At 36.4% G+C, this 16,942-nt stretch overlaps 1 protein-coding gene across 3 annotated transcripts in view; it reads left to right on the forward strand.

Moving 5' to 3' along the window:
• Positions 1–16,675, forward strand: part of LOC122811523 (transient receptor potential cation channel subfamily M member 4-like) — a 1,266,622-nt gene extending 1,249,947 nt beyond the window's left edge. For all 3 annotated transcript variants that reach the window (XM_044083407.1, XM_044083409.1, XM_044083408.1), the window contains 2 exons: positions 13,550–13,643; positions 14,745–16,675. In XM_044083407.1, the coding sequence (XP_043939342.1) occupies positions 13,550–13,643; positions 14,745–14,749 (99 nt within the window). In that variant the 3' untranslated portion in view covers positions 14,750–16,675. The remainder of the gene's footprint in view (positions 1–13,549; positions 13,644–14,744) is intronic.
• The last annotated feature ends 267 nt before the right edge of the window (positions 16,676–16,942 follow it).

Here is a 16,942-nt window from a genome sequence, read left to right on the forward strand (position 1 = left end):
TTTCAATATCAACTTTTGGGCCAACTGCAGTACAGAGTGGGTCATTTACCTGGTCACTTGTTCATGCTCCTCTTTCTATGTGGGACAGACCTCCAGGCCTTTTCGCCTTAGGATTGGGGAACATCTTAGTGACATTAGAAATAAGTGTCCCAATAATGCCCTGTTTAAACATGTCTGTAAACACAATTCTGCTTCTTTTTATTTTACTGTCATTGACTGTATCGTAGGTAAATGTAGGGATATATCAGTTTGGCATTATTTACTTAATTTCAAGGAACGCAAATGGATCATTAAATTAGGGGCTTTATTCCCACCTGGTCTTAATGACCAATTCTAATTTACCAATGAACTGTCTGTATGTCATTATATATAAATATACTTATTTGAATGGTTATTATGTGCTTTGTTATATTCACTGAAGAAGGCTATTGTAGCCGAAACCAGTCTGAGATAGGTAGTTGGGCTTATTACCCTCTACCTGGTTATATGTTTTATATTAAAATATTTTCTGCACTCCACCATTTCTGCTGGCTATTTTTGTTTTTTGTATGTTGTTGTTCAACAAGAAGAGTGGCCCCTTCCCATGATGCTCTTCACCCTAGGATCTATTTCTTCTGCAGTATATCTATAACAACAAAATCACTTATTTGCTGACCTATTCTGCAACAATGAATTTCTTCTCAAAGTGCATGTCTTGAACCCTTTGATAATACAACTGAGTTGCTACTTCTCTGAAAAATTCTACTACTACCTCTTTGCTGTCCATTATTAACTGGTCATTTATTTTGTGTTGTGTAAATTGTAAACTGGCACTCTACTGCAGAGAGGAAAAGCTGACACTGACACACTGAAGCCAGGATTAATGTTATTATCCAAGTTCTGAAGAAGCCAGATGGGGAGATAGTTAATGCAGCTTACCCTTACCAGAAGAAATAAAGTTGCTGGGCCTGCTGTTTTACTGGCATCTAGCAGAGGCTTGGTGTCAATGTGGTACTCTAAGTAGCACTCACACCGTGTTATGCATTTGATTGCCAGGCATTGCCTTCTGTAGCTGAGGCTGAGTATGTACAGAGCTACAACTGACATAGAAACCAGTATTGCAGCTACGTACATTAGCAAGCATAGTGACTGGGGTTAGGAAAATAAAAAAAAATTTATCCTTGCTTTCACTGACATCAATAAAAATAGAGGAAAAATATCATTTTGGAAACAATCAGGGTCCACTCTTAAATGAAGATGGCCTTGGTCTGTGGAGTAAAATCAAATTTGTAAGCATTTAGGATTAGGGTGCACTGGATGAATATAGTGAGACAGTATGTCACATAGTTGTGAGGTTGGGACCAAAACACTCTTCCTGACTGCCTAAAAGATTACCTCTTCTGGCAAAGAAAGGAAGGAACGGTTAACTGCCAGACATGGGAGAACAAAGCATATCAGAATGTTTAAATGTCTATGTAAATGTGTATGTGACAATTTATTGAATAATGGTACACTGAAAGTCATAATACTGAATGCAAAATCCTAAAATGTCAAAATGCTGAAACTTTGCCATGTTGAACTCAAAATACCTACCAATAGTAGACAAGCACTATTGTACACTGTGCCAATACACAGCTAATCAACAAACGGTATCACTTTCCTGTTAATGAAATTCCAAAACAGAGGGTAACATGGGTCCTGCAAAAGGGGGCAATTCCAGGTCTCTACACATGCAGGGGAACAGGTATTTTGGAGTTCAAGATTTTAACATTTTAGCATTTTGATTTTTCAACATCTTACATTTAGTATTCTGACTTTAACCTAACTACACGGAACGAATGCGGATTGTGTGGTTGGCCACACTATACGACAATGACAGTAGTAGAAAACACTGTGTATAATAATGAGGAAAACAATGACCGAGGTTTTTTTTTAGAAAAGTTTAAATACTGCTCACCAAGACTACACTTGCCTTAGATTTAAAATCAGTGAGTACATCATGCAAATATGCTTGGGGTTGCTGCAGCAATTGTAAATGTGTGCTTTTATTAGCTGCATTGCTTGATGGTGTACAAAATCACCCAGAACTTAAAAAAAAAAACACACTCTTATATGTTTTACATATGTTATGTATGTATATGCTTGTGTGTGTGTGTGTGTGTGTGTGTGTGTGTGTGTGTGTGTGTGTGTGTGTGTGTGCGCGCGCGCATGCAAACACAAAATACAGTCCACCATCAACTTAGTGTTCTCCACCATGCTATATTGAAAAACAAGGGTAATCCAAATAAAGAAGACTGCAGTTTTTCCGCTAATGCATTATCATCAGTGCATATCTAATGTGCTCAAACTGAATACACTATTTAAAATAGCTAAATAACATAACTCTATTAATTCCCCATTAATAAAACTGCAGTCAATAAAAATGTGTAATAGATACACCCATCTGAATTCAGGTTAATATCAAAATACTGCATTTTTTATGTGACGTTCAAAACATACTATTATATGAACCAATAAATACATTATTTATAAATCCTAAATGTTCAAAAAGTTTCTGATAAAATATACCAACGATGTTAATAATAATTACATTAATGAATATATATCAAAATGTTATAATATAATAGCAACAGAGGTTGATAAATAACCTGCTGGCAATAACTTTGAAAAAATATGTACAATGTAATCAAAGGACTTGCATTTCCTCATTCATTTTGGCATTAGCTTGAGAAAACGGTACATATTTTCACCTCAGATGTGACATCTAGTGGTCATACACAATACAATAAACAGCTCTACTAAAAAAAGAAATGAAAACGTTATCTGATCAAAATATTTGCAAAGTGCATTTCATAATTGTGTCAAAAATATTAACATTCAGCGATGCAATTCTAACTACTTCATATGGCACTAAAGTGCTTTCTAGCTCTACAAAAATAATATATCAACAGCTGGCATCATCCACACCTGAACTACACATGGCACCTATTTATTTAATTCAGTTTTGTTCCTTTATATATAATATTTTTTCACAGTAAAACTGATTAGTATTTTCACATAAACATTATACATACTTTAAAACATCAGAATAACCATTTTATTTTTTACGTGTGCTTAAATAATGTACTTCTTTCTTTGTGACAGTTTATATCAATATGATGCAGTGAAATCCTTTGCTTCCACACATTTTTAGTCTGTCTGACATAGAATGTGCCACATAAACAGACCACCTGATAAATAACTCATTGTGCCCTGCATAAAATAGAATGTCTGATTTCAAAAACTTTACTTTATTAGCAGATATAAAGTAGTCTGTCAAACGGAAATGCAAAAAAGTACAATTATATCTCATTTTGTGCAAGGCTGTAGCCTCCTTGTTGAGACAAAAATTGTCCTACATTTTTACCCTCTTGTAAGAAAATTTGAAGTGTTGTGTTAATATAACAGAAATTAACATATCACTGGTTAATACATGCCAATGGTATATTCAGAATCAAGTTTATTATAGAAGATACAACACACACATGCCCGCAAACCGCTCATACAAAATTCTTTCTGGGGTTATATATTGCATAACAGATCACAGAGAGAAACACCAATGCACATGTTTAACCAGGAAGACATACCACTTCTATCTAATGGCAAATATGAAGTCAGATCCATTTCATGCTGTACAGTTTTGCCATTGGTTGTGCAAATGAGCTAGCCATTACTATACATCACCATGTAAACATGACATAAAGTAAAGCTAATGCCTTTATTCTAACTGCTGCAGTGGCTCAATGTACTCATGAAATTATTTGTACTGTGTCAGTGTACTAGGTATGGGTTTGAAACCACTGGGGTTGTATGTTTTACAGTGTTCAGTTTGTAATCTGCAAATATGTTTTATTTGCCTGATTAGTATTTAAGACCCCCTTTAGTGGCTCCCTTTGCTAATGCACTGGTACAGAGAAAATTACTGGAAAGGCTTGGATTCAGATCCCTTGATAATGATTGTTCTTTTCTAGCTGTCAGTCTGCAAGTGTGCTACTTTTACCTGATGTGTGTGGTTTATGACTGTTTTAGTTTTATTCCTTCAGTGGCTCTCCTAGTTAATACACTGCTGTAGAGAATATGACATTGAAATTCAGGGATTCAAATCCCTTGAAGCCTCTCTTTCTTTTCTTGCTATCAGTCTGTCAATGTGCTGCATTTCTCTAGTATGTGTTTTATGACTGGTCAATAAGGAAAAGGGAATAACATGGCTAGGCTTATAAAGGCCCTAAGGCCAATAGCCTAATAACCTCCTATGAACATGCTAGGGAACTAGGGATATACTGGCATGTTGAGAGACTTAATGGGTTGACCCCCCTGGGGGTATATATATTTTTTCTTTTTTATAACATTCACATTATAGTACAGGTCCACTTCTCACACACTGATGTCAGGACTTGTGCATATTGGTACATCATCAAGTTACTTTACTGTATCCCCCCTCTCCTGTCTAGATTTCACATTATTCTGTATTCAATTATTGTCGTACCACCGTCCCCATTTTGTTTTGCAGGCCTGCTTTGGTGTGGCTCTCTCTGTGGTTTCTGTTGCTGTAGTTAAACCTCTAATCCACATTAGTCACCCATGCCGTTTTACCTTTCATGGAACACTTCTCTGTATATATACTGCTATACATTACATCAACTCTGTCAAAGTCATTTTTCCTTCTGAGAAGACTACCAGAGGTGTTTATGTGAATTCAAAGTTTACCTCAGCTACTTGGACTTTAATCTACCCACAAAATGCCCTGACATGATCTGGCCATGAGTCTGTACTGTGGCCCTAGTGAGGAGCTGCTCTTTATGCATAATGGCCTGGCAACATGCCTAGATAATAAGGATTGAGGCTCATTACACATGTGATTAAATAGTGCTGATTGTGTATGAGGTGTTTCTAAATCTGTGGATCAATGTGAATGGAAAATATCTCTCAGAAAAAATGTTTTACTTGTAGACAATCTAAGTCAAAGGAACTGCATGTAATATTCTGTTTCAGTCTACAACAGGCTTATTTATGGAACAGCTATGTGAAAGAAGTTGAAATACTTCCCAGAAAATGGCTATCAGCTATTATAATTTTTATATCTTTATAGTCAATTTCAGTGATTTGTACAAAGTCATAGGAGGTGTATTCAATATGGCAACTCTAAGGGGGAGTTATCAGTGTTGAAAAGATGAAATAAAATGGTTGGCGGTGATATGTAAAGAAAGCTAAAGAGTTCTGTGATTGAATAGGTAGTCTTATCTGAAACATGTTGTTTCAGGGTGGCCTTTATGTGAAGTTGATCACAGACAGACAATAAGGAATGCTTCGGGACAGTTTGTCTGTTTAGGGAAACAAGTGGAAGTACTTTGATAAGTTTTGTCAAAAACTTCTTTTACTTCACCCAAGTCACATATATGAAGGATTGTCTAGTGTAAAAATGATTATCTTCAGTTAGTTTGGGTGGAATTTGTTTGTGAAAGCTGAAGTGATTTCTAGAAAAAAAATGACATCTTTTGTTTATAAACAATTTTGGTGATTTTGTTCACAGTAAAATGAGATGTACTGCATGGGAAGGGAATTCAAGAAGAGGATTGTCTTTACGTGAGAAGAGCTAAGATAATTTTCTGAAAAAATAATCACAACTTTCATTTTTAGAAAAGCTACCTGGATTGTTTGCAGTCAAAAGAGGGTATTCTGTGTGTAAAAGGGGTTAAAATAATTTGTTGAACAATATTCTTTACATGTAGACCATTTATGTGTTTTTTGATAATCAGTGGAGGTGTGATGCATCAGAAGGTATTTTTTCTTTTTCTGTTGGGGACAGTCCGTGTATAAGATGAGATGAATTAAATACAATATATGAAATTGTTTATTTGTAAACAAGTTCTGTTCCTTATTCACAAAGATCATACTTTATTTTATACTGGGAGGATATTCTACATATACATGAAGATAATTAATCACTGTCTGCAGATATGTGCCCAATCAAGGATGAAATATTTGGGAGGTGGCAATCTGTGTTTCCAAATAATACGAATTGTTCAGGAAATCATATATGTGAAACAAGACAAAACAATTTTTTGTTATATGCTTCAAACAGAATATGTCATTTTATCATAGTCAAAAGACTAAATGTGTACCTGGTTAGAAACAGGTTATTCTGGGTGGGGAATCGGTTTTGATTAATAATGTTACTAACTGTACTATAAACTGTACTATAAAGTGAAGGCAGCTCTGGAGTGTATTGGGATGAAGTTTTGACTGTGCTGCATGTACCAGAATTTGATTAGCAGCGTTGGAGCTTGTAGGAGTTGAATCTAGTTCACCACATGGGTAATGACTACTTGGAGCACTAAGTGTTACATTCAGTGGAGAATAAACCTACCAAGCCCAGACTGTCTGAGTGCATTGCACTGTACGGAAAATTCAACATGTGAAGGCATGTTTTCCCTCAGAAAACAGCAAAAACAGAACTGACAAGAGCAGCTGATTGGGGAAAGGTTGCTCCCAAAGGCGGAGTGTAGACTACCCTGCAAGATCGGCAAGCTGGCCTACATCCTACTACCTATCTCTTGCCGGGAGTGGTGAGAGGGACAGGGTTGACTGGAATTCTTGGCCAGGAACGAGTTGGCCGTAGGCCTGTCACATAGCCTAAGACTGCCCATCTAATGTCCCCTCCAGAATGAATGAGTCAGTTGTTTTCAGCTATAGGAGTCATCAGGTGAGATCCTGCAGGGATAAAAAAGTACTGTGAAGTTTGACTATCATAATATAAGCTGCACAGTCATCTACAGTTATCAAATAGATTCATATATCCACCATATTCTGCCATTTTGTGCATGTTTGTAAACTGTTGCATTGTTTATTTATTTTTACTGTTCAGTTTTCCTGTCATACTGCATTCAATGTATAAACAATTTTCATGAACTAACAATCTCATGAACTAACAATCTGTCTTTATCATCACTCTTTCACTTTGCAATGCCTTGGTTTTGTTTAAAAACACTGATTCACCTCTTCTTTTAATTTGATACCCTGAATTAGTATTGGGTTGAAGTGTTGAGGTGCCCAGAAGCAAACTGTTTATACTGTATTATAAAAAAAGACATTGTTTTGCTATGAAACAGTTTGTTAACTTACATATGTTCATTACGTGTAGTTGCTTAATCATTCATTTATTAGCCTATTATTATTATGGAATAATATAAAAATGTTTCTCACAATTTATTTTAAGTCTCATTTTGCATATATAATTCCCCGACTAGATATTATATTGACAGCTGATCATTAAGTAGTCTATTTGGTATATAAAATGTAACTACTCTTCTTTCAGTAGATTTCTTAAATCTGTCTTTGTAATCATTTGTACTCAAAAACATGCTGTATTAATTAGCTTGATATACATTTTTCCCCTTTTTATTATGTTGCATTTTTATACACTTTCTTTATTGAATTTATTCATGTAGCTTCTAATTTGCTATCTTGGTTAGTATAAGGTTTATGCATGCCTATTGCACACGAATATGCGTGTAAATGTTACTCTGCAACTGAATTTGTTTCTTTTTCCCTTGATTATTGTCCCTGCACACAAGCTGTAAGCTTGTCATCAGTTTGCTAGGTTTTTGCGAGCATAAGTCACAAATCCTTGCCTGTAAGAGCTACACAGGATCAGTGCTACCAGATAATGTAGGATTTGTATGCACATGCGCTTCTGGCATAGATGATCTGCAGAAGTTGTATTAGCTTTGCCAGCAGCCATAGGTAACATAAGCAATGGCTCTACCTGCCTGCAATTGATCCAAAACCATGGATGCATGATCAGGAATAAGGGGCAACATCTGTCCCATGGCCTGATGTAAAACAATAATGGGTGCCTGAGGAGGTCCACAAAACAATTTCAAAGATCTTGGCAATTTGATCTTCTGTGTAGTATAGATATTTGAAAAACAGCACACTGTATTCCTCATGCAGTGGTAAACCATTTTTTTTTTTCATTTATGTGGCTGCTGGTCACTGATTAAAGGCTGATGCTTTATGCAAAATCTGATGATGTAAGTAAGCTATAAAATTCATCTCCGTGTCCTGGAGTTGATTGAATAACTCTGCTAGAGAGCAGTCAAAGATGAAACTAGGGAAGTCACTGTCCTGGAAACTGGAAGACTGCCACCATCTTGAAATCATAGTTGTTTGAAACAAATATTACCAGTGCTTGAAACAAATATGCCACTAGTCATCTTTTAATCAAATTAAAGGTTGCTGTCTGGTTATTTTGTATGCCCTTTATGCTGTCTGGTCTTTTCGCTGACAGCCATGCAGGATACAGCTACTGTGCTCTGAGAAAGCATTATGGGACCAGTGGCTACAGAAATAGCATGTAGCAGCCCTACAAAGCAATTATGTAAAGTGATAACACCAGAAGAGTACAGTACTAAACACTGTGAGGCAATATCTGTGCATTCCATATTTAGAGATGGAGTTATAAAAGTAAATATGTACAGGTACAACTATGAGAGAACAGGCATATTGAGGAAATCTAGCATTAATTTGGCAAACTAACTGGTGGGCATATATTCTTTAATAAAAAAAAATTATATTCTTTAATAAAAAAAAAAAAAAAAACTATGTGAAACAGTAAAGTGACCTCCCTGGAGAAAAGGAGATCCTGTGTTACGCAGAGGCAAGTTAATCAGTAGGTAAGGTTTCTCCAAGGCTACAATACACAAATGGTAAACAGAGCAGTAAAGAGGAGAAAAGGGAAAGCAGTGTAGATGAAAGGGAAACATAAACTGGCAACCTCTACAAATGATTTTAGATCACCATTATTATACAGTAAAAAAGAAAGCTGTTCTGTGGCAGTTTGAGCTTGACCATTCAGTTTATGCAGGAGACTATCTTTTGAACCTGCCTCCTCAGTGTTCTGTGTAGATTAGATGACCAGTATCTGTGTGGCACCCTCCCAAATAAATTGGTTCTAGTGATCTGTAGTCCCCTGCCAGCAGGATACTGAAAGCAGGTTCATAGATATTGATATAGCAGTTACTCCAAACAGGCCTTGAAAGCCTCCAACACTTCACCTTAACGGTTCCCCAAAGACTATTCCTATATCAGACTAAAATATATTTAGACATTACTTTTGTATGGTACATTCACGTCCCTACATGTGAAAGTTGACCAAATCATGAATGCTAGACACCGACTTGCTTTTAGCTGTAGTGTTACATTGTGAAAAAGCCTGTTTTACACAACATCCCAGAAAGCCATTCAAATTACAACAGTTTGCAGTTACAGGCAGGTATACCACATATCACCAGGATAGACACAAATTACAACATTACTAAGTATGCCAGTGCACACCCACTCCCATTGAGAGTGTATAAACAAATAACAACCATATTAACTTTCATTATGAGAGCTCAATGCAATTATTTCAAGTGCATATCTGTAGGAACTCAAAACCTACCCATTACATACATAGCAGCAGGACACCACAGAACAAGTATTTTTGCAGAAATTAATATCAAATCATCTATATCCTTTGAGTGTGTATGTGTGTTTATATATATATATATATATATATATATATATATAGATATGTATATAGATATATATATATACACACACACACACACACACACACATATATATATATATATATATATATATATATATATATATATATATATATATATATATACGGTGTAGGCACAGAAAGTGTGCCAACACCATTAGATCGATCTCATAGCATTGAAGTGACTAACTTTGCCACATTCTGTGCATGCTCTGTGCATTACCTCAGAGCAGACTAAACCAACAGCAACAGATTTTGCAGGGGCCAAGCACCCCTGTGCCCCCCACACCTCCTGCTCATTATATATACTATATATAGAGAGATCTGAATGAACTCCTTACTTAGTTATACATTAGGAAAGACAGAAGTTCCCCAGAACACTGCACAATGATCTTGGACACTCACTTGTTTCACGCCAAGATCAAGCAAATAGTTTACAAGATTTTGCCAGTCAGAGACATTTGCGTAAGCCATTATACTCTTATAAAATGAACTAGCCTTTAATTTGGAAATGTCTTTTTTTTGTTTTTATACGTTTAGTGTGTCCATACACTTTCTATGACTCAGTATTTGCTCTTTACCTAGCACCATCTTATTAGTGCTCAAAGCCATAGCTAAGTCATCTGTCTATCACAGCAGACCCCGGATTGGTACCCCCTGAACTTGAAGTTGAGGACCAGCGGAAAAAACTAACTACACTCTGTTACTGCTATAACTGTAGTAATGAGCTTATGTAAGCACTTTGCTAAAGACAGTAAAGAAGATAAGCTGCTAGCTGCCTGTTCTAGTGCTATATTATCATTCACTAAAGAAGTCATAATATCACTTGCAGCTTCTTCAGTAAATCCCAGTACTGCATTCCTGCTCCATCTTCAACTACCCAATCAAAACCCCATCATAGCCTGTCCCCAGGACAGCTAGGACCCCTTCACACTATCCTAGTATAGTTCTGCTAGTGCGTCAAGGATTTCCATCAAAACAAAAATCCAGACTCCCACCAAATTAGTTTAAATGGCAGCATGTCACGATTCAAACAGAACCAGCATGCAAATCATGCTCTATGGCCCATTTGAGACCTATCTACAGAAAATATTCATATTCCAGTGTTACATTTAAACATGCTCCTCTGATTTTCTCTACTGGAGAAATCGACACACAATGCAGCTCAAGTATAGCACTGCTTGAGTATGAAATACCACCGACTACCATGCCTGGAACACTTGGACACAAAGTTTTATTCCTCACTGTGAACAGAATAGCAGAAAAAGCTGAAAAGGCAAAGTGTGCCACATTTCTACATGTTGCTTGAAAAAAAGCCTTCAGAGTACTTTGTTTCCTTGAAGAACAGAAAGATAAAATTGCATAATTTAGCAAGAAGTTACTGTGAGCACAGAAACAGTGTGCCCATTTATGTATCATTTGTTCTTTACAATGGAAGACTATGCTACAGCCACTATATCTGATTATTGTACTGAGCTAAAGAATTCCAGCTGTATGATCTCAAGTTTTAGATATGAACTATATTTATGAATAGTTAAGTGTAATGAAAGGGTATGTAACATAATTATTTGGACAGGAATACCCAAAGGCTGAATATGGTCAATTCTGAGCCTTTAATAAGGGGCAGTACAATTTGTTACAAGGAAATGTCAAAGAAGGAGCAGACTGTTAACAGAAAGTGATGCAACCTTATCAAACATGCTTGTATTCAGATCAATAAAATTACTTGTGTGTGTCTGACTCTAAACCTAGATTATGGAAAATGTGGTCAAGTCAACCAGTTTTGAGGAATAAAAGTATAGAAAGAATGTACAAAACCTGTTGCAAGTGACTGAAGCAAACAAAGGTAATGTTCATATACAAATTAGTGTGGAAAGTACCCAAACTCACTCACATGAGGCAGAATACAGTTAATTTGTGTGTTGAAAATGTGAACATAATTTCTTCAGTGAGCTCAGAAACTCAGTAGCTGCATCAATACAAATGTTACTGGACTGAAAAGCTATGCATAAATGGTATATTTATAATATTTGCTCCAGATACTGGGACCCAGCATAATGTCATTGTAGAAAGTTCTTTCAGAAAATAGGCTTGAGAAATTTCCTGTTTAACTCCAACACCTTATTAATGGCTAGTTCTCATTATAAAGTAAAACCACAGAATCTGAAACACACAGCCACCAAGCTATGTTGTTTGTTTAGAAACAGAGTACCATTTATTCTTTCAAGTTGTGTCAGTTCAGCAACCAAACATATTAGGAAGGTCTGCATGTGAGCTAGTGTGCATGGGTCAGCAAATTCATACTAGGCAGATGCAGAAGTAGTGCCCAAGAGGGTGCAGTTTAGTAAGAGAACATGGTTTCAGATAATAATGTGATGCAGAATCCCAAAGCACAGCCATTAATTTGTCTGCAAGCATTCAAAAACACAGTGATCACAGTTAATCTGCAGATGTTATCAGAACATTTCCATCATAAAATGACTTGGAGCTAAAATTACTGAAAAAATATGACACTGACAAGACAGCAAAGTGACAAGAACATTTTCTAGTACCTGTTCAAGTACATTATGTCTATTATACGGAAATTCATGAAACAAAAGCTTATATGATGAATATTTATGAATTAAGTGTAATGAAAGAGCATGTAACGGAATGATTTTGCTAGGAATACCCAAAGATACTGAAATGACGGTAAAAGAAAGTCCGATGAGTAACGTGCTACATCATCAGTTTAATGATGCCATGATACCTCACAAAATTCCATGCAGACAATGCAATAAAACTAAGCTTTTTACTAATTTAAGGACAGTCACTGACTCATATTTATTAATTGATGCTCTAACCTGTGTTTATCAAATGAAAACATAGCTATTAACTTACTGCCATAACACTGTTGAGGTCAAATTTTTCTCAGTATGGTATTCCTGATATATTCATCACAGGTAGTGATCCACAGTCAGTTTCAAGCTTTTTCATGATGTTGAAACTTGCATTACATTACTTATTCAACAACATGTCCTTAAGCAGAGGTCAAGGGTTGAGAGAGTTATTTCAACACTGAAGCACAGCAGTGAAAAACATGTTGCCAGCCCAAAGCAGGCATGCTATCTTGCACTTACCGATTACAAAAATGCTCCGACTCAACCCACAGGACTGCCTGTTCACCATTGGCCTCCTCCTAGTCAATCAATCTTGAATTTGTTGATTTCTTGCTCCATCCCACCTGTAATCGACTCAATTTGTCTAGGTAGAACTTGAGCAGGATGGACAGGGGCCAACAAGTGAAAGGGCAAAATCTAGAGAGTCTTCCTAGGTCACCTTTCTCATTTCTCCAATAGTTTTACTTTTCTGGTATTTTATTTATTTATTTATTATAGTAAAGAAACAAAGCCTTCTTCTACTATGAGTCAATATTCCTCCACACTAAAATCCTAAATCCCTGATAGGGATCTCACTTGTCTAGTATTTAACTTAGACACAGACTGAACTGTCTTGTATATGGATTACATCCAGTCTGTATTATAAAGCAGCTGGACTACAAGAATTAAGTATGACTTATGTCTGCTGCCATTACTGACTACAGGTAGGATATTCTAAAGTAGCCTTCAGTGCCTTTAATCAATGGAATAGACTGAAATAGATATATATGTAAATATAAATGTTCTCTTGAAGTAAACAGTGGTGCAGTTCTGCATTTAGGAACTAATCATGCATGAAGTACAACTATGTTAGTAACTACTGTGGATTGAATAGATTTAATTTAGTATAAACTGATAAATGCCACCATGCTCTGCAGTGCTCTTTGCAGAGAACAGGACAGCCCCATGCCTATGAGGGATAGAGGAATGAATGTACTTCAGGTAGCTTAAGAAGGGCAGTATGGAAAACTTTATGAATATGTTCAGAATAAACAGATGCCAAGAATGGCTGAACTGACAAGTAACTGTCATGTATTACTGCTGTTTTTGTATTTCCTGCTAGCTGGATAAGTGCACAGATGCCCTCACATGGCTGATGGAGTCGATGGCAAACAGTGACTTGATAAAGAGTTCCAGGCCTCCACCAAATATAAAAGGTAACAAAAATATGTTTGAGTGACATCAATTCAAAAACATTACAAGTAGTTGACTTTGTTGTTAACATCTTATAGCCTAAATGTAAAGCATTGCTTTGTCCATGTTTACTTATGTAACAACTGGCACTCCTGGTGGCCAATGGCTTCTGTGTGTGTGTGTTTCTTCTTTTCAGGTGACGTGGAAGTTATTGTAATGAATGTTTCATCATAGAGTTAATAAAGTAGTATAACTTCCTACTGGAATGTTCTGTTAGCCAAAATATAATACAGAATAACATTCTCCTATGCACAGTCTGTGGATAAACGACTCAAGTCACTTTCCCCTTTATTCCGGCTAATATGGTGGAATACCACAAGACTGCCACTTGATCCTAAACTGCACCCTACTAATGCATCATACCATAGCGTTGTGCACCATAATGCTTTGTCCATAGTGTTAGAATCAGCTTACATGAACCCTTATGTTGTCTAAGATAAATGTCTTTCAGAGGCTTTTAATCTTATTGCAGTGATAAGTTAAAACCTTTGTTTCTTGCTGTTAGAGCAAGACTAGACAAACTTGATACATGGTCTCAGTTTCTAAGTCGATACCTTTCCACTAGGTTATATTAAACCATGCATTACTTTTTCAACTTCTTTGACTACATCAGTCATGTCTGCTTCAAGCTATTTAGATTTGTCTTTTGTGGTATGCCCCCCCCCCCACATCATTTCATCATCAGTCCACCCACCAATGGCAAGCCAGAACCTGCAGTGTGTATGCACTTGTATGGGTGTAAAATGTGTATTTTAAGTGAGGTATGCTTACACTTCTCTACCTAGATGTAAATTAAGCCTGTTCAAAAAAGTGGAACTGCTACTTAAATAAAGTGGTAATCTTGACAAGGTCAAGGGGTTCAGAGAATGAACTGAAAACTTTGCCCACAGATCTGGCTTTGGTTCTTATGGCATTGCTTTGCATATGGTAGAAATCTAGGTGAGGTTCTCATTCAAAATGTGTATGGGTCATCTCTATAAACCATTACATAAATCTAGTAGATAATTTCTATTTAATGCATGTGCATTCATTAACACTTTGTCTCTCTCTGTCTGTTTATACAGATTAGCATCATATCTGGAACTGTTCTCTTACATACTGCCACTAGACCAATAATGAAGAAGCAAGACCATGGAGCCCATGGAAGGTGCTTTGTCTTCCAAGGATATTCTGTAATATCCAAAAGAGAACTCTGTACTCAAAGCAGTGGGACCAAATAAAAATAAGGATTTCAGTCCGTCGTCTGAATTCTCAGTGCACATGCATCATTGTTACACAAAGTGCCTTTTGTAATCATTATTAAAGTTGTAACTGCTGTGTTGTTTTAATTTGTAATATTTGTACTACAGAGATGTGGCTTCAGTACTACAAGAAATGCCCCGCTCCAGTCCAAACTACCAGTAATGCAATCTCGTATTCCTGAAACTGAGCCTTTTTTCTTGCACTCCTTTGAGAATTACTTACATTCCAGGGCAGCACATTTCAGACACATTACAGTACAAACTGTAAAAGATCATGACTAACATCAGTAAAAGAAATACAGAAGAGAAAGTTGCAGCTTAACTGCACGGATATTGACTGAACTCCAGCACAACTGCATGGGCTATGCACTCTTCATCCTGCATGGAGTCCAGAGTTTATTTCTACGAATAGACTTCCTATATGTCCAGAATTTCACATGCCATATTTTGCAACTTGTTAAGTCTCTCAAAAGGATTTTAATGTTCTTAAAAATAAATAACAGAAAAATATGTTAAAATGTATGTATGTTTTACCTTATGCATGATGCAGTTGAGACTCAAGTTTTTAAGTGCATCCATCTCTCTTTCTCTCACTCTCTGTTTTTCTCTTGCTCTCTGTTTTTCTCTGCCTGTCTTAATTTCTGGTGTTTCTTTGCTCTTGGCATATGACCAGATGGTCCAAGTTCACTTAATAACTCAGTCACTAGAAATGCTTGTTGGTAGGAAAAAGAGGAATGTTATGGTGAGGTCTCCTCTCTGAGAGCATGGTAGGCAGGGTGTGTCCTACTAGATGCACTCTGCCTACAATGCCTGGTCAAGAGTGGAAATAAAAAAGGGTAGTGTCAGTCACAGAAGTGGTCAGCAAGCTCTGTCACCACACCACTGCACACTCAACCCTTGTGACTTTGAGGGCATGTGCAGAAGATTAATGGGTTAAAAAAAACAAACCTTTAATATATAAACAAAATTAAATAAACCTTCTGATGGCCATCTGGATGACAGGCTCAGTTCAATCATGCTCTAGTCACATGTTGAGAAATGAAAAGGTGCTGGTTGGTAGGGTCAGAGAGAGTTGTATTTATTTATTTTTTTTTTATTTTGTGGAATTTTGTCATTGGTTTTCCTGTCTTCTTTCCCTTCAGTGAATAACAATCCTTCAAGCCTGCTCAAATTGACAAACATTCTTTGCTGGAGAACAAACCCTCCACAGTGCTCCATATCAGGAGTGTTTAGCCCTGTGCCTCCCAAATTTAATACAACTTTGGGTTCACAAACCATTGAGGTAATTTAAATAAGTTCTCATATGAATTCTGATTGATTTCTTGCTTGGGCTCATAGGAATATGGTACATTGAAAAATGTATACTGCCAGTCAAACAAGTAACTGTTTCTGTCTTGTCTATTGCTCTGCTCATTATCACCCGTTCTCTGCCTCTTTCTCTCCCACCTCCCTTTCATATTAAAGCACATATTCTGCTCCTTCTAAAATAACCTTCAGTTCCTCATTTCATAGGAGAGTGTTAATGACTCAGTGTGTCAAGAACTGCCATATTATTGTAATTAGTTAATTGTATGGGTTCAGACAAGCTGCGTTTCAGGTAATTACCTTTCTTGAGTCTTCTTGGAGACATACAAAGTTCAATTTATTTTATAATACAGTATTTAGGATCATACTGGGATGCATTCCATTTGAATTTTGTTTTTAATGTTGTAAAATGCTGTACAAAGGCTAACAATAAAATTATTTTAACACTTTCCATAGAAACCTTATTTATACAAATCAGGATTCCATTAGATTGAATACCATAAATTGCAAAAGACTGACAGTGAAAATTGTAGCTTGTATTGCAGTAAATATTTTATATGGTTGATGAACAAATAATGTTGTGGAAGATAGAGGTGATGAAATTTCACTGATACTCCAGTGCTCTCAGTTGTCACATTGCACAAATGTCTCAGCTGGAGAACTGTCACTTGTCAGGAAGAAAACAAACCTTTTATCATTGACTTTAAAACCATAGC

The sequence above is a fragment of the Protopterus annectens genome, chromosome 9.part0 (genome assembly GCF_019279795.1).
Source record: "Protopterus annectens isolate FY-2018-M chromosome 9.part0, PAN1.0, whole genome shotgun sequence".
NCBI classification, from domain to species: Eukaryota; Metazoa; Chordata; order Ceratodontiformes; family Protopteridae; genus Protopterus; species Protopterus annectens.